General features: G+C 41.9%; 2 protein-coding genes across 3 annotated transcripts in view; one reads left to right on the top strand and one right to left on the bottom strand.

Annotated features, from left to right (window-relative positions):
* The first annotated feature begins 508 nt into the window (after window positions 1–508).
* LOC146701517 (uncharacterized) lies at window positions 509–23534 on the top strand. 2 transcript variants are annotated; one of them, XM_085467859.1, is made up of 5 exons: window positions 509–788; window positions 3785–3890; window positions 6911–7507; window positions 7829–8099; window positions 21285–23534. In XM_085467859.1, the coding sequence occupies exons 2-5, from the start codon at window positions 3873–3875 to the stop codon at window positions 21365–21367; spliced, it is 969 nt and encodes a 322-aa protein (XP_085323985.1). In that variant the 5' UTR covers window positions 509–788; window positions 3785–3872; the 3' UTR covers window positions 21368–23534. The 2 variants fall into 2 exon arrangements, with proteins under 2 accessions (XP_085323985.1, XP_085323984.1); XM_085467858.1 differs by lacking the exon at window positions 21285–23534 and having other exon boundaries at window positions 7829–9280.
* The window catches only part of LOC146701516 (uncharacterized), a 21259-nt gene continuing 12928 nt past the window's right edge, over window positions 19287–27617 (bottom strand). Inside the window, exons 4-6 of the mRNA XM_085467845.1 lie at window positions 25909–26502; window positions 23663–24256; window positions 19287–22112 (exon numbers count right to left, since the gene is read on the bottom strand). Of these exons, the coding sequence (XP_085323971.1) occupies window positions 21591–22112; window positions 23663–24256; window positions 25909–26502 (1710 nt within the window). The 3' untranslated portion in view covers window positions 19287–21590. The remainder of the gene's footprint in view (window positions 22113–23662; window positions 24257–25908; window positions 26503–27617) is intronic.

The raw sequence follows: 27617 nt of genomic DNA, 5'->3' as shown, positions 1-27617 counted from the left end.
GGAGAGCTCCTGCAAGATGTAACAACCTCCCCCACCAGTTGAATTGATGCACTAGTGGACCCTGCGCCAGGGCTGGGCCCCTATACATCCATCCGCCCACAACCCTGGCAACACACCAACCAGGACGCAAGCCCCCAAGGCCCAGCAAGGGCCCCAGCCCAGAGACGGAGCACCCCCAGAATCCCACGCCCCTCCCGGACCCAACCAGGGGCAGCCAGGCTACCAGGTCAGTAACCCACGTCCGTCAGCACAGACCTTCCCCCAGCCCCGTTGCACGCAGCCACGAGGAAACAGTCACCTGAGAGCCAACAGAGCCCTTAATATGCCATGACCACAACCCCGGGTTGAACCCTCCAAGGAAGATGCTCCAGGGGAAGAATTCGGGAGAATTTGAATATTTTATTTTATTTTATTTTGTCACATTCCACACCAGTTGGTGGCGGTAATGCACCATTTTGCTGTTTGCCAACCGCCAATAAACCCTATACAGAAGAATAAGAAGAAGGCGCTGTCGCGTCGTCCATGTTTTCTACAGTCATTGGGCGGAACAAAGTAAGAATGCTCCACGAGAGGCGTTTGCACAGAGAGCTGTTTTTTCATTCAAAGAGAATAAAGTAGCACCAACGCTTGGATCGATATCTGCATCGATCTGCCCACCCTTGTCTCCTGGATCGTAGCTGAGATCAGCGTAAACCACGTGGGTCTCTGCTCCCTGATCTGTTTCCTGTGTTTGGAAAGAGTTGCAGCTTCATCGCGGAGTTTCTCTCGGTTTGTGGGCTCATCTAAAGGTAAGCACCGAGCTAACTTTACTGTGAGTTCAGTTCATGTTGAGTTTAGCTCCTGAATGAGGTCTTCTGCTGCTCTCCTCGGTGTCTTTGAGAGAAGAGTGAGAGAGTGTTTGGAGAACACCAACTAATCATTAGCTCAGCATGCTGGGAGAAGTTGGAGCAGAAAAGTCTTTTCATTGTCCCTGCAGCTGTTTTTCTGCCTGCACCAAACCTCTACAGCCTCATTTCTATTTGAAGTGATAACAGGAAATGGATGAGAGCGATCTGCTGCAGTATCAGGGTCACAATAAACTTTATTGTCCAGCTGCTGTGGATGAACACATGAGAGGAAGTGAACTCCTACAAAGTCTCATTTTAATGAGTGTGGCTGCTGTAAAGTGATGCACAGGAAGATGTTAACAAAAACTAATGAAACAGAGATGAAAGTAAACAGTGTTCATATTTGAAAGCACAGAGAATAAAATATATTGTGGTGGTTAATGTGCAGGAGAGTGTGAAGAATGTAAAAATGTCTTCCTGTGTCAAACACAGCTGCAGTCAAAGCAGGAAGGAAAGCACTGAAACCACTGATCAAAGCTCAATAATCAAAGACCGCTGATCAATGGCAATGAGTACCATTCAGAGAGTTGGGGAGTCGCTGCAATCACAGCATTTGATGAATGAGCTTTGATCAGTGGTTGTTGATCAATGTTCATGAGAATTTGCATATTAATGCTCAATAACTGACCTCCCAGCCCATTGTTCCTTCAGTGGTGCTCGTTTCAGTCATTATGTAAATGTTCTGTTGAAGATTGAGGAAACCTGCAGTCAGCTGAAACTGAAGAAGTCACGTAGATGAGTGAGGAAATGTTTCTCCCACAAAAAGCTACGTCCAGATGAAAAGATGCAAACTTTGGAGAATGGTGGAGTTTGGAGAGCGGCACCATGGGGGCTGGAGAGACTTGTGAAGTGGTGATCAGGTGTGGGCCTCTGTTATTATGAATGGTTGGGGTGGGGGGTGGAACTGGGGGGCTGAAGGTGTGGAAAGTGTGGGGTGGGGGAGTAACAGGTCTGTCCCTGTTTGTGGAAACCACAGGAGGAGCTGTTCAGGCTGTTGCTGGTAGGGCTGAACGATTATGGAAAATAATCTAATTGCGATTTTTTTGCCCCAATATTGCGATATGCGATTATTTTTTAAGGTCTTTGTCTTCTGTATTATTAAACAAAGACAAGCAATACATCATATAGCATGGCCAATACTATATTACATTAATTTTAAACTGTTCTTTCCTGGAAGACAGACCTCTGTTATGATGACATGAGGTGATGCATGAATTGATGACTGACATTTTTATTTAACTTCTTCAATCACAACAGTATATTTGAACATACACAATAGTTTATTTTTAGCTTACAAACATCTGAGCATAAAGTGCTGACAAGGAACCCTGGTGTAAACATTAAAATGAAAGTCAGTACAATGTGCAGATTGCAGAAATATACATAAAAAAAATCAGTGGCTTTACCACACTCAGTTTTTCGACATCTGTGAACTACTAGACAGTCATTCAATTAAAAAATAATATTAAATAAATAAAACTAATAAATAAAAAATACACACATCTTACTGATCTCTGCAGTCAGTAACATTACACATAAAGTGCAAACGTAATAGCAATTGTATAAACACACACACAAACACGCCTTTAAAATTTAAAGGCGTGAAATTGGACGGTCTAGTTCTGATTAGCGTCACCACTGTCTCGGTGGAGTTTAATAAACTCGGCCGTCTGCTTCTTGCTATCTAAAATATAACCAGACACTGGTGTAAATTCTCGACTGTCTCATACTTCTGTTTAATAAGTTTTCTGTTTGACGTTTAGTCAGCTGTGTGAAAACCAAGGAGGAACCCACCCGGGGGATTAATAAAGTTTTATTTTATCTAATCTAATAACTTTAATCTCAGCCAAACTGATTTACTCACGAACAAACAAAACACTGAAAAAAGCCCAACAATAACATTTTTAGGTTGTCTAAGTGACTTATATATTACGTTTAACCCGAGCAGCGAAACTCCGCGGTGATCTGAAAATGATGTGCCGGGAGTTGTGCCGTTCTCGGCCGCATCAGTAACCCTCGAGCTCCCGGCTAGCTGTCGAGCTGGTGGGTAGCAGACGCCTCTGAAAACGTCGAAGCACTTTTGCAAATATGGGATATCTTGATAAACCGAGCAGATATTTGATGTTTACACAACTACTTTCTCGCCTGAAAATATGTTAAAAGTTTATTTTGTGACCCAGAAAGATTAGTATGAGTAATTTTAAAACTTAGTAGCGGCCGCCATTGCTGGAAACTGGAGTTTGGCTGGGCCGCGCTATGAATTCTGGGATATGGTAGTAATTTGGACAGCCTTCGGCACGTCGCTGTGACGTAATCGGTCTACAAATGCGGCCTCAGGAGGATGCAGCCCATGAATTTGGACATGTCCAGAGTATAATCGCAGCCTTTACGGTTAGAAAATTGCACTTGATCATGTCGCGATATTATCGCAAATGCGATATATCGTTCAGCCCTAGTTGCTGGGTGTGAATTGTTGATGGAGTCTTTAAACTTGTAGTTGCTGTTTTCCAGACTGAAGCAGAGTCGTTAGCTGAAAACTGGTTTTAGAGGTTCATTCAGGACACCTTCTCAGGCTCTTACAGCCTTACCTGTATCATAACAAAGTGTATAAACCCCAATCCACCTTTAACATGGTCCTTCTCCCAAACCTTCAAATAGGACTTTCTGGCCCTGTCATAGTAAAGGGCTGCTTAGAATATTAGAGCCAATGTCACAAAGTTCCTCCTGAAGTATAAGTGAGTGAGAGAGTTTCCTCACTTTGCAGCACAACACGTCTCACAAGATTTCTACAAGCAATCAGAGTGAAATTTGTACTTTGTGTTGTCAGATGAACATATGAGACACTTTGACTCTTCAGTGCAGTGTGGAGCCTAACAAAGATCTGTTTTGTGTCCCAGCTGATCAGCAGGAGGAGAAGAGTCTGACGGAGCAGCAGAGGAACATTTTCAGCCATCTGGACTCAGCTGAGTCACTACAGAGGAAACAATGAGCTCAACACAGGAGGTGAGGAAAATATCACAGTTTCACCAAATAATCAGTCACGTCTAAAACTCTCATCCTCCCAACCTGTTATATCACTGTGTTGTATATTATTATATATTTTTAAATTGTGTTTACAAACATTAAGAAGTCACAAGCAATTGTTTTTCTTTACTATTAAGTTAACTCTTTATTGTCATTGCACAGTCATACATAGTACAATAGTACAATGAAATTGGAAAACTGTCCTACATCTGCACTACATGTAACACAACACGACAAGATTTGACACATCACAACGCAGCACAAACAACACAACACAGTATAATAAAGAAGAACAAGTGTATTTGTATTGCACACTGTTATTATTGCACCTTGTTATAAATATAATAATATATATGATACTGATTTTACCGTTGTAAACCCCCCCCCCCCCTTTCCAAAAAAAAAAAAGTCCAGGTAGGTAGTCAGTCAGGCCAGCTGTTAGCGCTGTTTAGGGCTATCGCCCTGTTGTAAAAGCTGTCCTTGGGTCCATTTGTTCGGGACCTCAGCAGCCTGAACCTCCTGCCAGATGGTAGCAGCTTAAACAGCCCGTGTCCTGGGTGTGTACCGTCCCGTAGGATGCTGCGTGCCCTCTTGAGACGCGAGTGCTGTACAGGTCCTTCAGGGAGGGAAGAGGATGTCCAATGATTTTTTGGGCCATATTGATGACCCTCTGGAGTGCCTTTCTCTGTGCTGTGGTGCAGCTGGAGAACCACACACCGATGCAATATGTCAGCACACTTTCAATGGAGCAGCGGTAGAAGACGGTCAGCAGCTCCTTCTTCGGGTCCATTTTTCTGAGGATTCTCAGAAAGTGGAGACGCTGTTGGGCCTTCTTTAAAACTGCAGAGATGTAAGAGCTCCATTGGAGGTCTGTGTCTACGTGCACACCCAGAAACTTGAAACTGGAGACCCTTTCCACACACTCCCCGTTGATGCTGACAGGCTGCAGCTCAGACTTCCTCCTTCTGAAATCAACTGCCAGTTCTTTTGTCTTGGTGGTATTGAGGTCCAGGTTGTTATCTACACACCAATCTGAAAGCCTCTGAACTTCAGCTCTGATGAGCCCCACCACAGTGGTATCATCTGCAAACTTGATGACTGCGTTGTCTGGGTGGAAACTAACACAGTCATGTGTGTACAGAGTGTACAGTAGGGGACTCAGTACACAGCCTTGTGGAGAGCCAGTGTTAAGGCTGAGGGCTGAGGAACAGTAGTAAAAGTAGCTCCTCGAAGAACGTTTTTATCCAAAACTAACTGAATGTTGTACTATATTAATATAATAATAAAATAATATTAGTAGATCAAATACAAACTATTTCTTTCTAATAAAGGTTCTCTGTTTTATCAGTTAAGTAGAAAATGAAGGAAAATAAAACATATGTGTATTTTCTGTTGCCTACATTGTAGAGGGTGACTTTGCCTCTAAACAGGAACATGAGCAGGGAAGAGGTTAAAGTGGGATTGAGCAGGTGGGAACCCTAAAATCAGCTGTAGTGGCTCAGCGTGGGGAAAAGAATCACAGCTCACAATAATTTCTGTTGAGAGCTCCAGTAGATTTTCTTCAAGTACAGGCTGTGATCAGCTGACCTGCTGCTCTCTGTGGATGTACACAACTGAATTCAACCAGATGTCAGCAGATGTTTCATGAGCTGTCCTGGCTGGTTTCCATCCTCTACACTGACAGTACACTGTCTTTATATTAGACACTATACTGTTGGTATGAAGGTGGAACTCAGTGAATGAATGTCAGCATCATGAGCTTCAGTTTAAATGAATCTCTGCTACACTTGATGTAATCTAACTGTGACATGAGCACCACAGTCACTGTGCACCAGTCACACACTGTTCTTTACTTTAAATCCATCACAGTTCAGCAAACGAACCTGTTTATCCTGCACTAACCTGCAGAGGATCTTCATGCAGTCTTTAAATAACACAGTTAATCTGCCTCAGATTGTTTTGCAGCATCTTTCACAACCTGAAAAAACACAATGTCACATGTACAGACTCAATATCTGATTTCAACACATGAGGACTTACATGTAAACTTTAATCTCCAGTTGATCAAATCCCACTGAGCAGTCCTTCCCTTTAAATCTAACCTCTCTTCTTCCTCTCCTGTCCTGTGTGTCTTACTTTCTCCATCTCTGAGTGAAGTTAGCTCTCTTTCTTTTCTCTCCCTGTGATGTACAGCAGCTGGACCTTTAGCCAGCAACACACTGTGAGACAAACTGCACACAAACAGTTTGTGTGTTTGCTGATGTTTGTTGATAGAAACGCTGCATTTGAAATTACCTGTTTGTTCAGGCGCTGTGCAAAAAAGAAAGAAGAACAACGTCTCACTTTAACTCCTGACTATGACTCACAGTTTTGCCTCTTTCATCTCTTTTTATGTTTCAAACCCTGGTGATTAGTACACGATCAGGATTGTCTTTCATGTCTTACTTTTCCCGTTTCTCAAGTTGGTTTGATGTTTGATGCCTGCAGTGATGAAATAAACCCCTCAGATGCCTTAAAAGTAACACATGTTTTGTAAATGTAAGGAGTACAAAATACAATTTTCTTTTTCTAATGTAGGAGGCAAAAGTAAAATATTTTCCTTCACTGAATCAACTTTTAAATGTTACATTGTAATTATTAATATTGAAAAATGACAAAATGATAGAAATATATAATAGGAAACAGGAAACATAAAAGTATAGACTTGGTAAACATTTATACTTTTCTGAGTGTGTTAGCATGCTAGCATTAATAACTGTGTACAGCAGGAGGGATGGGCTTGATTTTAGTGTTTGAACAGTCATGAATTATTTTTAACAGCAGGTTGGATGTAATGTGTTAGAACTACCAGCAGGTGGGGATAAGAGACCTTTAAGGTGTTTGGTGCCACACTCCACCTTCAGGTTTAAAACTAGTGTTAATGGAGGGAGTTTGAAGGTTGAGTTTGTTCCACGACTGCATTTCACTCACTGCCTCTGTTTGTATCTCTGTCACTGCAGGACCAACATGGAGCGAGAAGTCAGCGCTCTCAGGAGGCCGACAAACCTCACAGAAGAAAGAGAGAGAAAACACACACCTGTGACGAGTGTGGGAAGGGTTTTACTGTGAAGGCTTCACTAAAATCACACCAACTCATCCACAGTGGAGTTAAAGCGTACAGCTGTGAGTTGTGTGGAAAGACTTTTTCTTGGAAGGATGTTCTAAAAAAACACCAACTCATCCACAGTGGAGTTAAAGCGTACAGCTGTGATCAGTGTGGCAGAGCTTTCACTCACAGTGCCAGCTTACAGAGGCATCTAGTTACCCACTCTGGAATTAAGGCATACAGCTGTGACATCTGTGGAAAAACTTTCAGCCAGAGTGGAAGCCGAAATGCACATCTACGCATTCACACCAGAGAAGATGTGTACTGCTGTGGTCAGTGTGGCAAACACTTTGCTAAAGACACACACTTACAACGCCACATGTTTACCCACACTGAGGAGAGACCTTATAAATGTGACCTGTGTGAAAAGACTTTTAAAGCTCCAGGTTACCTGAGACGACACCAACAGATTCACACCAGAAAGAGACTCTACAAGTGCAGTTACTGTGAGGTATGTATTTATATTGTTATCTTGTCATTTTAGCCTGACTGTTTGGAACAACTCTGCTCATTAAACTGTGTTAGCATGTTAGCAATTCTAATGCATGGAAAAGCAGCTCTGAGTGATTATTCAGATTTTCACTTCAGTTATGATTTTAGTATTACTGTAGTATTATGGTGGTAGTATTGTAGTTATTGCAGCCCAGTAAACTGTGTTAACTGAAACAGTAAAATGTAATTGGACGTCTGCAGAGATGCTCTTTATTTCAGGCGACGTTCATGATAAAAATGTTGAAGGACTGACTTACACTGTCTTTGTGTCTTTGTTTAGAAGCAGAGCGACACAGATGGATCCAGTTCTCAACCCTGTCATCGCTGTGGTGGCGGGAAAGACTTTCGTTGTGACCTTTGTGGAAAAGCTTTCAGTCGAAAAGACAGTCTAAAAGTACATCAGCGTAAACACACTGGAGACAAACTGAAAAACTGCAAAGAATGTGGGAGAAGCTTCCACACAATAACTGTCTTAAAGCGACATGAACTGATTCACAGCGGGGTTAAAAAGCACCTCTGTGATCAGTGTGGGTCATCTTTCATTACTGCAGGTGGGCTTAAAACACACAAACGAGTCCACACAGGAGAGAAACCATACAAGTGCAGACACTGTGACAAAAGCTTCTCACATTCAGGTAGTCGTAACAATCATGAACATACACACATGGAAGGAAACTACAGCTGTGACCAGTGTGACAAGAGCTTCAGGAATGTCATTTCATACTCCAAACACAAACGATCCCACGTTACTAAAAAACTGTTTCACTGTTACCAATGTGCCAAAACATTCACGTCATTGTCTGCTCTGTGCAAACATCAGTGTGATACAGCCACATAGAGAGCCAAAATAGACACCTACGCATTCACACCAGACATCTTGTGTACTGCTGTGGCAAACAGTTTACAACAGACTCAAGCTTGCAACAACACGTTTACCCACTGTTAGGTTTTGTATTGTTGATTGTCATTTATGCTTAGAAATATTTAACCATATATGCTTTGAGGTGTATAATCGATTGTGTAGTGATAGGATGTGTGATCTTTAGCAGGCTGTAAAGACTTGGTGTGTATTCCACACTGGAATGCACACCTACATCCTGGGAGCATGAGAAGAGGTCGTACCTTGTTTTATTGTTTTATGGTAGGATAAACGTGGCTGTGTTTGTTTTAGGCTAAGTGCCTTTTGTTTAGATGAACTGCTGGACTTCCAGACCAGCAGGTTTAGGGAAGTCATTTATGGGGTCACACTCTGACCCCACACACACACACACACACACACACACACACACACACGGTACTCTTTGTTTGTATGTAGACGTCGTATGTTAATGAACCTATGCATATTCATGTAACCTCAATAAAAGAGCAGTGTTACGAGGGAGCGGTCGAGAGCAACTGGGGTCAAGCGAAGGAACGGTGTTTGTCCGGTTCTCTCCCGTGCACGAGAAACATGAAGAACTTTGCCTACTTCGTGTTTTGCTTGCTGTGTAATTATATTGTCTTCAACGTTCCAGCGAGTAGGTTCAAGCTACAACCCTATCACCCACACTGAGGAGAAACCTTATGTGATGTAAACACATGATGTCAATGAAAATATCCACCTAGTTACATTTTAACCCTGAGGGGTCGACCACTTTTTTATGTGCGATACCGATATCATAAATTTGGATATCTGCTAATACCGATATGAATCCGATAGTGTGCTTTTTAATCAATAAAACTGTTTTTTAAATATCTTGCTGCTTTTTGTATAACTTCATACTCAAGTTAAAAAAAAAACAGTAAAGTTATTATTATTGTTATACCTGTATGCAAAAAATACACTGCACCCAAAATATTTCATAGTTCAGCAAAAATGATCAATATAATAAACTTCAACCTACTCCATCCTCCCTATTCATGTGAGTGAAGTTGGCCCCCCCACCTTCTTCAAATCCAACAAAAGTGTTATCAAACGTTTGCTGCTATCGTTTTAAAGATATTAATAAAAAATTCTACAGTTGCGACTGTGGTGCCAGTTTTTGAAACTCGGTATGACCCAGTGGATGACGATTTGGTTTTCGGTTGTGCTGTGGGCTGCGCACGACTTAGGAATTCTGAAATCCTACGTGATTTAAGGTCACATTTCACTGGGGTAGACGATGATGTCCGAAATGACGTGTGTCGGTTGATTGAAAATCATCCTAATCTTTTCTCGGACACTCCATCCTGTACCACCGTGTTGGAGCATGATATCGATGTGGGGGACCATCCTCCAATCAAACCGCATGCCTACCGGGTGAATCCAACTAAGCGTGCTCTTTTCCAGACAGAAGTCTTTTATCTGTTGGAAAATTCTCTTGCTGTCCCTAGCTCTAGTGCGTGGAGTTCCCCGTGTCTCCTAGTGCCTAAAGCGGATAAGACCCCACGGTTTTGTACGGATTTTCGGAAGGTGAACAGCGTGACCAAACCTGACTCCAATCCTCTTCCCAGAATGGAGGATTGTGTTGATAGGGTCGGTTCTGCGACGTTCGTTACTAAGCTGGACTTGTTAAAGGGCTATTGGCAAGTTCCCCTAACATCACGTGCGGCCGAAATCTCTGCTTTTGTTACTCCTGACCATTTTCTCCAGTACACTGTCATGCCTTTCGGGTTGCGCAACGCTCCCGCCACATTTCAACGGCTCATGAATATCGTGCTGGGCGGCGTCTGCAAGTGTGAAGTGTATTTAGATGACATTGTCGTCTATTCCGACACCTGGTCAGAGCATATGGAGACACTCACTGATGTGTTCCATCACTTGGAAAAGGCATCCCTCAACCTCGCCAAGTGTGATTTTGGTAAAGCCATGGTGACGTACTTAGGAAAGCAGGTGGGTTGGGGGCAAGTGCGCCCTATCTCGGCCAAAATCCAGGCCATCCTGGACTTTCCTGCCCCTCAGACTAGGCGTGAGCTTCGCCGTTTCCTCGGCATGGTGGGCTACTACCGGGGTTTCTGTCAAAACTTCGCGGAAGTGGTCGCACCCCTCACTAGCCTCACTAGTGTGTTGAAACCTTTTGTGTGGTCCTCTACGTGTCAGAGTGCGTTTCTAGCAGTTAAGACTCTCCTGTGCAGTGCGCCAGTGCTGGCTGCCCCTGATTTTGCACGCCCTTTTAAGTTGGAAGTGGACGCCAGTGCAAACGGGGCAGGTGCCGTGTTGCTACAGGAGGACCGTCATGGTGTGGATCACCCGATGGGCTATTTCTCAAAGAAATTTAATGTCCATCAGCGGGGGTACAGTACGATTGAGAAAGAGGCTCTCTCTCTGCTGTTCGCATTGCAGCATTTCGAGGTGTATGTCGGTGGCAGTCCCTGGCCTGTAATTGTTTATACCGACCACAATCCCTTGGTATTCCTAATGCGGATGCAGAACTCGAACCAAAGGCTGATGAGGTGGTCCCTCCTGGTGCAGGACTTCAATTTGGAAATCCGTCATAAAAAGGGCACTGAGAACGTGCTAGCGGACGCCTTATCCAAAACATCTATCAATCAGTGCGCCCCAGGGTGGCTGTAGCTACAATGTAGCTTGCCATCACCAGTGTGTGAGTGTGTGAATGGGTGGATGACTGGATATGTAAAGCGCTTTGGGGTCCTTAGGGACTAGTAAAGCGCTATATAAATACAGGCCATTTATCAAGGAGATGTCTTTGATTTTGGGAAGGAGGGTGTTACGGCTGTGGCCATGAGGACTGTGTGGGCTGTTTTCTGTCTGTGTTTTCTGTACTGTGCTTAAGACTTTTTCCAGGTCCCTCCCTGTTAGAGGAAAAATGATTCTATGTTTCTTTACCTTCTTTTAAATGTACAAAGATGCCCTTTGTCTGTGGTTAGATTGGTTTAGAAGTGTCGTTTTAGACTTTCCCAGCAAAGACATATTGTTTCTGGGACATATTGTTTTAGATTGTTTTATCTCTCCCAGCTCTCTGCTGACGAGACCAGCACCATATATGGAGTTGTTTTATTTTATCTGTTTATTATTTTCTTATCCTGTTCTCAGTCTCTGTGCTCTGTGCCTATAAAAAATGCCAAGCCACTGTCCATGGTGTGAGTTGTTCTTCGCAGCTCACCCGTGTACACGTTTGATAAAGAAAGTAACTTTGTCTCATTGTGTCTTTATTTCTCCTGGGTTTCTTGCAGAGTTTTCTCCCAACATTTCTTGGTCCTTCGGAGCCGGAGCACCTCCATCGTGTCCCATCTCCGTGACCAGTCCACGTTGCATGACTGTCGACAGCTCACACACTAGGTGTGTGATAAAAGTCCAAGAGCGTTAAATTCGGGTCTTGGCCAACGTCTTAGAAAGCAACCCACGGCGGTGGGGCCCGATCGAGGTGGACCAGATCCGGCAACACTGACTAGGTAGATACAGACACACTGACACAATCTTGCGTAAAAGCGTATTTTAAATTCAGGGAATTTAAAATAGTGGAAGTAGCTCGTCGACTGGTAGCTCCCCATTTTTGTGGGTTTACGGTTTGGAGCTCTGGGTAGCTCCCCAGCTGGGTCTAGACTGGGTCTAGAGAGTAAGTAGCTCGTCCACAGAAGGACTGGTAGCTCCCCTTACGATAAGGGTTCAGGTCGCGCAAATAGGTGTGAATGTGAATGTGTGTGTGTATTGTTTTAATTAACGGAGCAAGCTGAATTTTCGCGGTCCAATAAGAGACTGAGCTGCTCCTACTGTGTTTTTCTTTTACTGCTATTCACTGACGTGCTGGTGAGTTGAGAGAACGGTCGAGTTCCGTCTCGTAAAGTTCACACCGCTTTCGGAAATAGTCCGAAAGTCGAAGGGCGTGTGAGCAACCACTCTCGTCTCTAATACCAGCGAAGGTGATAGCAGCTGTATCGTGTATATATTACTTAAACAAAAATAAGTAAATACATAAATAAGATGGGTAATCAAGCAAGTGAAATTAAAACTCACTCCTGCTGACGAGCAGTGGTGAGAAAAGAAAAGTCCAGACGCCGGACAAAACAGTGTCTGTAAATTGAGAAATTTAAGAAAACAAAATATAAACAGTCAGAAGAACAGAACTCAACTGCCAGTTTAGTAAAACCAGAAGACGAGACACTGTGCAGTTCCCACAATCCTTTTAGTAAACCATCACCCATTCCTGCAGCCGCATCTGCAGCACCACCCATATCAGGAAGAACGTAATAATCCCTTATTAAGTGAAAAGTAGAGATCAAAGTAGTTTGAAGTAGTTTAAAAGGGTTGAAAACAGACCCCACTGAGTAGATATAAATATAAAAAGTACGAAATAAAGATAAACAAAGGGAAAATTACAGTAGAAATTATCTTTAGAGTATTTGAAATTAATAATAGCAAGGATAACAACCTGTAAAGTGATATTAACAATGAAACACAGTTGGCATGATGACCATGCCCACAATGTATAAAATGAATATAAAGCATATAATTCACACAAAAATATTTTAATAAAATAAATAAGGTATATTAAGGCTGTGTCATTGTTCAGCCAAGGACAGTGTGTGAAAAGGTAACTGTCTCCAGCTTGGGAAAATGGTGATACTGCAGATCACCTGAAGCCCTTGATGGATACAAAATAAAATATAAATAATACATTATAATAGAACTGCCTGGTCCGCCATGCAACAGAGAGAACAAATGTGACCGCAGTTTGGGTCTGATATGAGGCAAACAGAAGATCGGTCTAAAAAAGTAGGTGTGGCATCCAGTCGAACTGAGACGGCCAGAACTGAGGGTTGTTGAATGACCTTTATTATTTATTGCAGTGTATCAGACAACGAACAAACGTAAGAGCTAGAACAATTCGTATTTGTACAATATAACAATAGTCCTCTCTCCCTTTTCTCCGTTAGCATGAGTTTTCCGGTTTTTTTCTTCCTTCTTTTTATACATCAAGTTGTTTATCGTTACACCATTCTACTTCCAGTCACACAGGAAGTTGCCAAAGGTTTGTACGGTATGTTACGTGAATATGAGCTAGCTTTACATATCCGCTGTTACAGTAGGCACAAATGTGTTGAGAGGAAAAGCAAATCTGTGCAGATTGGATGAATTCTAAATTATCTGTTTGCTGAATAAGGTGATCCTAACTATCAAATTGGCTCAGTAGTAGTATAATGGTACACACTAATAAAATATTATAATATGCTATTGCTGTTATATAAGACAAAGATGATAATATTAACAATGACATAATATTAATATGAAGAGGCACCTTAGTCGGTTATGATGTAAGGTGGATAATTGTTAAACAGTAGTCTGCATCAAGCTTAAGGTTTGCTGAAACTCAGTGTAATGACATGTGAGATGAAGACAATACAGAGAATAACTAAACTTGCACTTGACCAGCTTGAAATCTATCATTCTAGAATGACACATTGCTGAGATATAGAGCACACCTATAATAACAACCAATAAGCAAAACCCTGTAGACAACAGCTAAAACTACAGGATTGAGAAGCTGAATTAAATATGTAGACACTGCTAAGCTGATGAGCATGTTACACATTTTCTTTTATTTTTATTTATTTGTGTCTTTTAGAGCAGAAGCTGCATGCTATTAAAAGCCAACATGTGCAGACTTCTGCCTTGTTCGGGTGGCAGCATTTTTTCTTTTTTCTTTTGTGTCCTGACACGTGTATGTTTTTTGTTTTTGTTTGATTATTTTGTTGGTTTTGGAAACGAATTTAAACGAACTTATATATATATATATATATATATATATATATATATATATATATATATATATATATATATATATATATATACATACACACACACACACACACACACACACACACACACACACACACACACACACACACACACACACACACACACACACACACACACACAGTGGGGCAAAAAAGTATTTAGTCAGCCACCGATTGTGCAAGTTCCCCCACTTAAAATGATGACAGAGGTCAGTAATTTGCACCAGAGGTACACTTCAACTGTGAGAGACAGAATGTGAAAAAAAAATCCATGAATTCACATGGTAGGATTTGTAAAGAATTTATTCGTAAATTAGGGTGGAAAATAAGTATTTGGTCACCTCAAACAAGGAAAATCTCTGGCTCTCACAGACCTGTAACGTCTTCTGTAAGAAGCTTTTCTGTCCCCCACTCGTTACCTGTATGAATGGCACCTGTTTGAACTCATCATCTGTATAAAAGACACCTGTCCACAGCCTCAAACAGTCAGACTCCAAACTCCACCATGGCCAAGACCAAAGAGCTTTCGAAGGACACCAGGAAAAGTATTGTAGACCTGCACCAGACTGGGAAGAGTGAATCTACAATAGGCAAGCAGCTTGGTGTGAAAAAATCAACTGTGGGAGCAATCATCAGAAAATGGAAGACATACAAGACCACTGATAATCTCCCTCGATCTGGGGCTCCACGCAAGATCTCGTCCCGTGGGGTCAAAATGATCATGAGAACGGTGAGCAAAGATCCCAGAACCACACGGGGGGACCTGGTGAATGACCTGCAGAGAGCTGGGACCAAAGTAACAAAGGTCACCATCAGTAACACACTACAACGGCAGGGAATCAAATCCCGCAGTGCCAGACGTGTTCCGCTGCTGAAGCCAGTGCATGTCCAGGCCCGTCTGAAGTTTGCCAGAGAGCACATGGATGATACAGCAGAGGATTGGGAGAATGTCATGTGGTCAGATGAAACCAAAGTAGAACTTTTTGGTATAAACTCAACTCGTCGTGTTTGGAGGAAGAAGAATACTGAGTTGCATCCCAAGAACACCATACCTACTGTGAAGCATGGGGCTGGAAACATCATGCTATGGGGCTGTTTTTCTGCCAAGGGGACAGGACGACTGATCCGTGTTAAGGACAGAATGAATGGGGCCATGTATCGTGAGATTTTGAGCCAAAACCTCCTTCCATCAGTGAGAACTTTGAAGATGAAACGAGGCTGGGTCTTCCAACATGACAATGATCCAAAACACACCGCCCGGGCAACAAAGGAGTGGCTCCGTAAGAAGCATTTGAAAGTCCTGGAGTGGCCTAGCCAGTCTCCAGACCTCAACCCCATAGAAAATCTGTGGCGGGAGTTGAAAGTCCGTGTTGCTCGGCGACAGCCCCAAAACATCACTGCTCTCGAGAAGATCTGCATGGAGGAATGGGCCAAAATACCAGCTACTGTGTGTGCAAACCTGGTAAAGACCTATAGTAAACGTTTGACCTCTGTTATTGTCAACAAAGGTTATGTTACAAAGTATTGAGTTGTATTTTAGTTATTGACCAAATACTTATTTTCCACCCTGATTTACGAATAAATTCTTTACAAATCCTACCATGTGAATTCATGGATTTTTTTTTTTTCACATTCTGTCTCTCACAGTTGAAGTGTACCTCTGGTGCAAATTACTGACCTCTGTCATCATTTTAGGTGGGGGAACTTGCACAATCGGTGGCTGACTAAATACTTTTTTGCCCCACTGTATAAATGGGAAACAACCCTAACTTCAAAGTTTGAAATGTGTGAGATGCATGAATTGTTTGAAAAACTAGAAATTATCTAAAAATGCCTTAAGTGAAAATGTAGTGTTGCATTTATAGAGAAGAGAAAAAAAAAGAAGAACCATTCTGTAACTTAAAAATAAGGCTGACGTGTTGACAATAGACTAAGAGACTCATTTGCAGGTGGCCACACAATTGTACAACAATTAACTGCCCATTTAGAACTAGTACATACAGCAAGTGGCCGCAGGTGCTTTATTAAATGCATATATGACCTGTCGTGTCCAGTAAATTTGCTAGGTAGAGACGCTCTGACAAAACTTAAGATAGGTGTAATACCAGAAAAGAATGGCATGACTGCTGAGTGCATGCTAAATGACACCCCACCAGAGCCAGATAGCACTAACACAGAAAACAGTAGCCGTGTGTGTCTCTCTCAAGGCTACGGTGTTCCACATTATTACTGGACTCTCGCTTTGCCAGAGCTAAAAGCACTACACGATGTGGCCCGTCAACACACACCCGCCACATCCACTTTCCAGAAACCGACAGAGTATCACAACACTCTGAGATCTAAACAAACTCCAGGCCCAGATCCACCTTATGATCAGCAACTGTGGAAGCTAGGGGAACAGCGTTTGACCTTACAGCACCGGTCGGAATGGTGTAGGTTACGCAGTGACCACAGACAGTAAGATAATAGAAGCAAAACCACTTCTTCATATTCTGCACAGAGCGCTGAGCTGATAGCTGTGATACGCGCATGTGAGATGCACAAAGACAAGCGAATAAACATACATACAGACAGCCAGTATGTTTTCTCTGCTGTGCATGATTTTGCAAAAATTTGGCAAAACAGAGGAATGATTACATCAACCGGAAAACCAGTTCAGCATGCCAACCTGTTACAACGCCTACTGACTGTAATACATTTACCACAACAACTCGCATTGTGTAAATGTGCGGCACACAAAACTGACGGCTCTTTCATTACTACAGGCAACAACTTTGCTGACAGAGAAGCAAAACAGGTGGCACAAATGACAAACATCACATTGATGGCAGTAAACACACATCAGATTCCACTGGATGTATTGAAAAATGAACAAAAAGCAGCAAGCACAGCCGAACAGACAAAATGGCTAAAACACGGTGCAGTTCTGACAAACGACTTAATGATGTGCTATGGCAAGCCAGTGTTGCCAAAATCTCTCCACAAAACAGCAGCATTAGTGACACATGGCTGTACGCATCTGTCAACGGGGGGTATGACCTGTATTGTCAACTCTCATTTCTACACTGTAAACTTTGAAACCTCAGCAAAACAATTTGTCAGAACGTGCATGATGTGTCAAAAATATAATGCTCAGGGAAACCTGAGACCAAAAAGAGGCCATTTTCCCACTCCACCTTATCCTTTTCACACAATTCATATGGATTTTATTGAGCTAAGCGAATGTCAAGGGTCGAAATACGCCCTAGTGGTTATAGATGTGTTCTCAAAGTGGCCGGAAATCTACCCAGTGAAAAAGGCAGATGCAATTTCAGTAGCAAAATGTCTGTGTAATCACTTCATACCCACATATGGCATCCCAGCTTTGATACGATCAGACAACGGCACTCATTTTGTAAATGATGTCATCACTAAGGTCTCTGAAGCACTTGGTTTCAGCATAAAACACCATTGTGCATATCACCCACAAGGTGCAGGCCTTGTAGAGAGAACTAACGGCACTATAAAACAAAGGCTCAGGAAGTGCATGGCAGAAACAGGAAGGCCGTGGCCTGAATGTTTGGGTTTAGTGAAAACGTGGATGCGTTTAACGCAGGGCTCCCAGAAACTAACTCCATTTGAAATCATTCATGGTAGGCCATTCCCACTGCCCATCACCAGTGAACCAATAGATAAATCAATCAATCCGAGAAACCACATTAGCAGAATGGATGTTTAAGCTGTTGGAAAACAAAGAGATCATTGTACATAATCAACAACCTGATGATGTCTCTCCAGTGTCTTGCAGATTACAGCCCGGTGACTGGGTTCTGATCAAAGTGCTCCAAAGGAAAAACTGGAGCTCACCGAGGTGGGAGGGACCATACCAAGTTCTTCTCACTACACCTACCGCTTGCAAAATAGCGGAACAACCATCTTGGATCCATCAGAGCCACTGCAGGAGAGTAAGTGAAGCCATCTAAACTGAACTGACGCGGGCTCGCCCAATTGTTGTGATCTTGCTCGGTGGAGGGAACAGCCTTTCTGGCCGAGAAGTCAACTCACAACAGGAGGGTGTGTCCTGCTGTCATGAGGTGGTGGCTCCTAATAACTGCAGTGGCCCTGACCCTGGCCGGGCTCCTCATCTTTGTTTCAGTGAGGGACAACAGACCAACTTACTGACCTGGCCCCAAGTCTCAGACCCACTGCCTGATGTCATTCTACTGAACAAACTGAGCGCAGCGCAACTGCCAGTATGTGTGATGAACAATGGATCGCGGGCAGTGGGGGAGCTGCCTACTCACCTATGTAAATACATATACACTGCTAATAAATGACGTGGTGATTAAAAATGACTTGTCAAGTGATCATGCACTGATTAACACATTAGTAGCTTATGCAGGTACAACATAAGGTTTTTATCCTTTTATTTTTGTAGTTTTAGTTTTATTATTTTTTTCTTGTTGTTATTTCCTTTACTGTACTTTTGTTCTTTTATTATTTTATTGTTTTATCCTTTTACCACATGATTTACATTTCTGCTATGCTGACATTTTGAAAATTAGAAAATTGCTAAGCGTAACTAATCAGTAACCTTTTCAGACAACTGTTTTGCACATTTAAAATAAGTTAAAACAGGAGGGAATATGTTAGAGGAAAAATGATTCTATGTTTCTTTACCTTCTTTTAAATGTACAAAGATGCCCTTTGTCTGTGGTTAGATTAGTTTAGAAGTGTCTTTTTAGACTTTCCCAGCAAAGACATATTGTTTCTGGGACATATTGTTTTAGATTGTTTTATCTCTCCCAGCTCTCTGCTGACGAGACTAGCACCATATATGGAGTTGTTTTATTTTATCTGTTTATTATTTTCTTATCCTGTTCTCACTGTCTCTGTGCTCTGTGCCTATAAAAAATGCCAAGCCACTGTCCATGGTGTGAGTTGTTCTCAGCAGCTCACCCGTGTACACGTTTAGCAAAGAAAGTAACTTTGTCTCATTGTGTCTTTATTTCTCCTGGGTTTTTTGCAGAGTTTTCTCCCGACACTCCCCTAATGAGGAGTCGTGAGCAACTGATTGGACCATGGAGCGGTTGACCACCTTCAAAAAGCCGCTCTGACAGCTCTGAGGAAGAGAGAGAGAGAGAGAGTGGAACGAGCGAGTAGCCTGACAGTCGTCACGGTCCTGACCCTGGTTTTCCCAGCCTGTGCTTATATTGTGTATTTGTGTGAGTGTGAATTGTGAAAGCCGCTCCTAGTGCATTAGCTGAGAGCTTAGGCACTCGTGGGCTGAAGCGGAAGGGGTGAGCTGCCTTTTCTTTTGGAATCGTTTTCTCCTGTTTTCTGGGTCAGGGAGCGAGGGATAGCTCTGTCATTTGTTTGTTCTATTTCTTTCCTAGGGTTTAGTTAGTCTTTTCTGGTGGGACTTAGTTGGTTTTGTTTATTATTTTGGCCTGGGCTCACCCTGGAGCTATGCTTCTTGTCCTTAAATAAAATCACCTTTTTTTACTCACAACTGGTTTGGATGTTTGGCTTGGGAACCAGGGCGGGGATTTGTCTCTCTCTCCTCCAACCTTATGTGCGTCCCTACACGCCTAGACTAGGGGCGTAACAATACAACATACCTCCTTTGGTTGGAACCGGTGCTACACTGGCAGGGCTAGAGGCCAGGACTCCACTCTTCGGGTTCTTGGGGGATATTGCTAACTCTGGGTCCGATAACAGGCACCACATCCGCAGTAGATGTGCTCAGTGTGAGGTCTTGCGGCAAGCTATCAATCACCAGGTGCTTCATCAGATGCTGTGAAGTACAGCCAGACTTTTGAGTGCTTCGCCTTGGGCATTTTTAATCTGTAGCTCTGTTGCAGGGTGTTTTGGTACCATTCTTTATTCATGGCTGTGTTTTGCGGCAAAATTGTGAGCAGACTCCCTTGGATGAGAAGCAATCCCAAAGTAAAGTAAAAGTAAAGTAAAGTGTGCGTGTTAGTCCCCATAGGGAAATAGTTCCTCTGCATTTAACCCATTCACCCAGTGAAGCAGTGGGCAGCCGCCAGTGCAGCGCCCGGGGAGCAGTGTGTAGGGACGGTACCTTGCTCAGGGGTACCTCAGGGTAGCCGTTCAGTGGAGTCGAACCCCCGACCTTCCGATCATGGGGCCACCACTCTACCTACTGAGCTATCCCTGCCCTAACATGAATGGTCTCAGGATGCTTTACTGTTGGCATGACACAGGACTGATGGTAGCGCTCACCTTTTCTTCTCCGCACAAGCCTCTTCCCCAGATGCTTCAAACAATCGGAAAGAGGCTTCATCTGAGAATATGACTGATAGGTTTATGCTGCAAACCTATTCGCTGGAACGTTAAGGACAACTTGCTACACAGCAAAAAGCAAGACACAAGGCACCAAAGTTCTTCGTGTTACTCATGCATGAGGGAGACCTGCCTGGAGCCAAGTGTCGTTCCACCACTTGATCTTCGTCAGACTCTCAGCCAGGTTCCCCATAGCACTCATTTTATTGTGGTCACATGAATATGCATAGGGTCATTAACATATAACATCTTACATAGGTATACATGTGAACAAAGAATACTGTGTGTGTGTGTGTGTGTGTGTGTGTGTGTGTGTGTGTGTGTCCATAAACGACTTCCCTTAACCTGCTGGTCTGGAAAATCCAACAGTTCATCTATATGTAAAAAAGCACTTAGACTAAAACAGACATAGCTACGTTAATCCTACCGTAAAACAATAAAACAAGGTACGACCTCTTCCCATGCTCCCTTTACAGCCTGCTAAAGATCACACATCCTATCACTACACAATTGATTATACACCTCTAAGCATATATGGTTAAATATTTCCTGTATACAAATGACAATAATAAAATCTAAACCCAACAATGACTTTGCCCCAGTCCTCAGCAGTCAATTCACCATGTTTACATGATTTTTGTTAAATTAAATCATGTTAACATGAAATAAACAGAAAAGGAAAATTGTGTTCTGACTTGTTTAGAAATATATTTTTCTTTTGTTTTTTTTATTCTTAGATTTTTTCGAGGTCCAGTCTGTGTCTCCAACAAATAGGACAAAGGATCACCTGCAGCTCAGACGGGATCTACCCTCAACCTGAGCTCACCTGGTCCACCAGCCCTTCATCCAGCATCACTAACAACAACACAACAGCCCATCAGACTGAGCAGCAGCTTTACAGCATCAGCAGTTCTCTGATACTTCCAAACAGTGACATGGATCTATATTACATCTGTGCAGTCAGCACTGGCAGAAACAGGAAGAGAGCAACCTTCAGAAAAAGAGATTATACATCAATCCATCCATCCAGTGGAACATTTTCATCAGATCTTTACAGGAGATTCGATCTGAACTCTGTGGAGCCTGATCTCAAGGGTTTTAAGTCTGACACTGAAACCAGAGGATCTTTCTGTCTCTTCAGATTCACTGTGATCCAGTGATGGGAGTGATTTCAGCCCTGAGTGATCACGCTGATGTTTGCACAGAGCAGATAATTTAGTGAATGTTTTGGCACATTGGTAACAGTGAAACAGTTTATTAGTAACGTGGGATCGTTTGTGTGATTTAAGCTGACTTGCAGTGGTGAAGGATGACCCACACTGATCACAGACGTGCTTTTTAACCCCACTGTGAATCAGTTCATGGCGTTTTAATCTACTTGATGTGGTGAAACTTTTCCCACATTCTTTACAGTATTTCAGTTTGTCTCCAGTGTGTCTACGTCGATGTACTTTTAAGGTGTATTGGTGACTGAAAGCTTTCCCACAAAGGTCACAACGAAAGTCTTTCCCACCACCACAGTGAGGACAGGGTTGAGAACTGGATCCATCTGTGTCGCTCTGCTTCTAAACAAAGACACAAAGACAGTCCTTCAACATTTTTATCCTGAACGTCGCCTGAAATAAAGAGCATCTCTGCAGACGTCCAATTACATTTTTACTGTTTCAGTTAACACAGATAAAAATATAAATACATACCTAGGGCTGGGCCATATTATACCGTTCACGGTAATACCGGTATAATGTTAGGCAACGATAGGAAAATGAAATATCGCGATAGAATGGGAGTAAAACGCGCATGCGCAGTGCCTTTGTTTTCATACGCACATGGCCGATTGTTGAGTGAAACAGATGAACCAGAATTGGTTTGTAAAAATGGTGCAACTTCAGTGATGTGGAACTGGTTTGGTGTTTGTCCGTCAGATACACGACAAAGCACATTTTTTTGCAGAACATGCAAGCGGCCGTCGGACTAAGATGCCCTTAAATCTGGGAGTAATCTGGGTCCTAAACTCCGTATGCTTCAGGTCAAACGAACACTGCAGCATCACTGAGAGAAAAACTGTCTAAATTCTTTCATCTTTAATAAAACGATCAGCATTGCTGCTTTACCAGGTGTAACTATGAAGTTTAACTTCCAGGCATCCATGAAAACAAAATGTATTACATTTAACGGAGTTAGAAGCTAGCAGGAAGCTAGCGGAAGTTAGCTCGCTAGTTTCGCTAGTTACCTAAGCATGATATAGCATGTTCTGACTGAGAGATTTCGGAAAAAAATCAAACGTACAGCTCTGCTATCACTTCCAACATAAATGAAGACAGGAAACTAAACAGCAGTGACGTTTGTTGTGTTACTGAAGTTGGGCTAGCTGGTATATAATGATGTGCTACGTGATCGCTAGCGACACAGCTATGTTAGCATAACATAAACAGTGAAGCTGGAGGACAAACACTAACACTTTTCCACTTATAAAAGTTAACGTTAAGGTTCCTCATGGTTAGAGACAAATGCAATCGCATGGCAGGATGCTGTAAACGGACCAAACTTCAGTCAGGAGAACAACTGAGATAATCCATCCACAATACGAGGTTAGTCATTAATATACTGCAACAACATGGGAATAGAGCAGCTGCCAGAGAATTCAACATTAATGAATCAATGGTACAGAAGTGGAGGAAGCAAGAAGAATGAGTTTAATAAAGTTTGATTTATCTGACTGCTTTGTTTCGCTTAATGTGCCTTATAATCCCGTGCACCTTATGGTCCGAAAAATACGTACTGCACACTGCAGTTTAATCTTTTTAACTTCAGTGGATATTATACATGGTTATGCTCAGGATATGTCAGCCCATTTCTACTGGAAATGCCTTTTGGTTAAACTTTCAGCAAGGAATTTGCATTTGCACTGTTACATTTTTATAAAGCTTTAATGTACATAAAAACCAGCTTCTTGTTTAAGTGAAAATAAATGATAGGTTGTCTTTTTGCGCTAGTAATGTTGTGGAGTTGTATTTTGTCTCGCATCAATTATATCGTCAGTTATATCGTTATCGCAAATTTTCAAATATATATCGTGATAAATATTTTTGGCCATATCGCCCTGCTCTATACATACCTCACAGTAACTGCACTTGTTGAGTCTCTTTCTGGTGTGGATCTGTTGGTGTCGTCTCAGGTAACCTGGAGCTTTAAAAGTCTTCTCACACAGGTCACATTTATAAGGTCGTCCCTCAGTGTGGGTAAACATGTGGCGTTGTAAGTGTGTGTCTTTAGCAAAGTGTTTGCCACACTGACCACAGCAGTACACATCATGTCTGGTGTGAATGCGTAGGTGTATATTTCGGCTACCTATCCGGCTGAAAGTTTGGCCACAGATGTCACAGCTGTATGCCTTAATTCCAGAGTGGGTAACTAGATGACTGTGTAAGTGGCCACTTTGAGTAAAAGCTCTGCCACACTGATCACAGCTGTACGCTTTAACTCCACTGTGGATGAGTTGGTGTTGTTTTAGAGCATTATTCCAGGAAAAAGACTTTCCACACAAGTCACAGCTGAACGGTCTCTCTCCAGTGTGGATGACCTGATGAAGTTTTAGGTCATACAGAGTAAACTCCTTCCCACACTCGTCACAGGTGTGTTTTTTCTCTCCCTTTCTTCTGTGAGGTTTGTCGGCCTCCTGAGAGCGCTGACTTCTCGCTCCATGTTGGTCCTGCAGTGACAGAGATACAAACAGAGGCAGTGAGTGAAATGTAGTCGTGGAACAAACTGAACCTTCAAACTCCCTCCATTAACACTCGTTTTAAACCTGAGGGTGGAGTGTGGCACCAAACACCTTAAAGGTCTCTTATCCCCACCTGCTGGTAGTAGGAACACATTACATCCAACCCGGTGTTAAAAATAATTAATGACTGTTCAAACGTTTCACTGTAGAAAACATTGGATTAATTTTTGATTAAAGGCAATTAAGTGCCATTCATTTTCAATCTATATTAATCACATTTTATTTGTATGAGCAAAAAAAAAAAAAAAAAAAAGGAAAATATACACACTTAATGTGTTTACTGCCTGATATCGGGCTACCGTTGTGGTGCTTTGAACGTGTTTTTTTTGCAGTGATAAACCAATATTAAGTCTGTTCGAACAACAATAATACCAATAATAATAATATTATTATTAATAGTAATCAGAATAATAAAAACAACAACAACAACAATAATAATAATAATAATAATAATAATAATAATAATAATAATAATAATAAAAACAATAATAATAATAATAATAATAATAATAATAATGATAATGTACTTCCACAGCATGTCTTTTATCCAAACCGCTCTCTGCAGATGGCCCCGCCCCTCTGTGAGCCTTATTCTGCTGGAGGTTTCTTCCTGTTAAAAGGGAGTTTTTCCTTCCCACTGTTGCCAACATGCTTGCTGAAAGGGGGTCATATAATTGTTGGGTTTTTCTCTGTATGTATTATTGTAGGATCCACATTACAATAAAAAGCACCTTGAGGCGACTGTTGTTGTGACTTGGTGCTGTATAAATAACACTGAATTGAACTGAAAATTTAATTAATATCTATGGGCTCAAAGTGTAGTCATTAATATTCTGTACTTGTAAATCAGTTTTGTATGTGTAAAAAGAATTTGTGTGTAGACTTAGCAAAAAACAAAACAACCAAAAAACGTTACAAGTACGAATTTTGACCCTATTTTTCTTCCTTTCGTCTGATTGGTCAATGTCATGTCAATCAGAAATGTAACAATCCAATCAGAGAACAGATGGGTTTGGCTGTCGGACGGGCGCTTTTTTTGAACAGGGCTGTAAAAACTACAATACCACCACCATAATACTACATTAATACTAAAATCATAACTGAATGCAGAGCGACTGAAAGCTCTGTTCCCCATAGTACTAAGGTGTGAGGACGGAACAGTAAGATGAATAGCAGATGATGATCTGAGAAGGCAGGAAACAGTGGTGATATGGAGCAGGTCACATAAATATGAAGGAGCAGATTTATGGATACACCTGTATGTAAGAAGTAACATTTTAAAATGTATCCTGGCTTCTATGGGCAACCAGTAAAGGTGCTGAAGAACTGGGGTAATATGAGCTCTTGACAGAGTGCAAGTTATGACCCGAGCTGCAGAATTTTGAAGAAGTTGGAGTTTATGAAGGGACCTTTTAGGGAGACCAAATAGGAGGGAATTACAGTAATTAATACGGGACGTAATAATCACTCAGAGCTGCTTTTCCATGCAGTAGAATTGCTAACATGCTAACACAGTTTAATGAGCAGAGTTGTTCCAAACAGTCAGGCTAAAATGACAAGATAACAATATAAATACATACCTCACAGTAACCGTGCTTGTGGAGTCTCTTTCTGGTGTGGATCTGTTGGTGTCGTCTCAGGTAATGTGGAGCTTTAAAAGTCTTCTCACACAGGTCACATTTATAAGGTCGTTCCTCAGTGTGGGTAAACATGTGTTGTTGTAAGTTTGCGTCTGTTGTGAACTCTTTGCCACACTGTTCACAGCAGTACACATCATGTCTGGTGTGAATGCGTACGTGTCTATTTCGATTCCGTATATGGCTGAAAGTTTTGCCACAGATGTCACAGCTGTACGCCTTAATTCCAGAGTGGGTAACTAGATGCCTCTGTAAGCTGCTACTGTGAGTAAAAGCTCTGCCACACTGATCACAGCTGTGCGGTTTAACTCCACTGTGGGTGAGTTGGTGTGATTTTAGGCCACTCTTCCAGGAAAAAGTCTTTCCACACAAGTCACAGCTGAACGGTCTCTCTCCAGTGTGGATGACCTGATGAAGTTTTAGGTCATACAGAGTAAACTCCTTCCCACACTCGTCACAGGTGTGTTTTTTCTCTCCCTTTCTTCTGTGAGGTTTGTCGGCCTCCTGAGAGCGCTGACTTCTCGCTCCATGTTGGTCCTGCAGTGACAGAGATACAAACAGAGGCAGTGAGTGAAATGTAGTCGTGGAACAAACTGAACCTTCAAACTCCCTCCATTAACACTCGTTTTAAACCTGAGGGTGGAGTGTGGCACCAAACACCTTAAAGGTCTCTTATCCCCACCTGCTGGTAGTAGGAACACATTACATCCAACCCGGTGTTAAAAATAATTAATGACTGTTCAAACGTTTCACTGTAGAAAACATTGGATTAATTTTTGATTAAAGGCAATTAAGTGCCATTCATTTTCAATCTATATTAATCACATTTTATTTGTATGAGCAAAAAAAAAAAAAAAAAAAGGAAAATATACACACTTAATGTGTTTACTGCCTGATATCGGGCTACCGTTGTGGTGCTTTGAACGTGTTTTTTTTGCAGTGATAAACCAATATTAAGTCTGTTCGAACAACAATAATACCAATAATAATAATATTATTATTAATAGTAATCAGAATAATAAAAACAACAACAATAATAATAATAATAATAATAATAATAATAATAATAATAATAAAAACAATAATAATAATAATAATAATAATAATAATAATGATAATGTACTTCCACAGCATGTCTTTTATCCAAACCGCTCTCTGCAGATGGCCCCGCCCCTCTGTGAGCCTTATTCTGCTGGAGGTTTCTTCCTGTTAAAAGGGAGTTTTTCCTTCCCACTGTTGCCAACATGCTTGCTGAAAGGGGGTCATATAATTGTTGGGTTTTTCTCTGTATGTATTATTGTAGGATCCACATTACAATAAAAAGCACCTTGAGGCGACTGTTGTTGTGACTTGGTGCTGTATAAATAACACTGAATTGAACTGAAAATTTAATTAATATCTATGGGCTCAAAGTGTAGTCATTAATATTCTGTACTTGTAAATCAGTTTTGTATGTGTAAAAAGAATTTGTGTGTAGACTTAGCAAAAAACAAAACAACCAAAAAACGTTACAAGTACGAATTTTGACCCTATTTTTCTTCCTTTCGTCTGATTGGTCAATGTCATGTCAATCAGAAATGTAACAATCCAATCAGAGAACAGATGGGTTTGGCTGTCGGACGGGCGCTTTTTTTGAACAGGGCTGTAAAAAC

The sequence above is a fragment of the Copadichromis virginalis genome, linkage group LG9 (assembly GCF_057382275.1).
Source record: "Copadichromis virginalis isolate Kocher_CV1m ecotype Utaka linkage group LG9, C_Virginalis_male_GT1.1, whole genome shotgun sequence".
In the NCBI taxonomy this organism is placed as follows: Eukaryota; Metazoa; Chordata; class Actinopteri; order Cichliformes; family Cichlidae; genus Copadichromis; species Copadichromis virginalis.
The sequence above is the reverse complement of the archived record's forward strand: the minus strand, read 5'-3'. Positions and strand labels throughout refer to the sequence as shown.

What these genes read in the sequence shown, in the direction of transcription:
- LOC146701517 (XM_085467858.1), top strand. An exon ending in ACAAGTGCAGTTACTGTGAG is followed by an intron (nt 7,508 to 7,828) that starts GTATGTATTTAT and finishes GTCTTTGTTTAG; the next exon opens with AAGCAGAGCGACACAGATGG.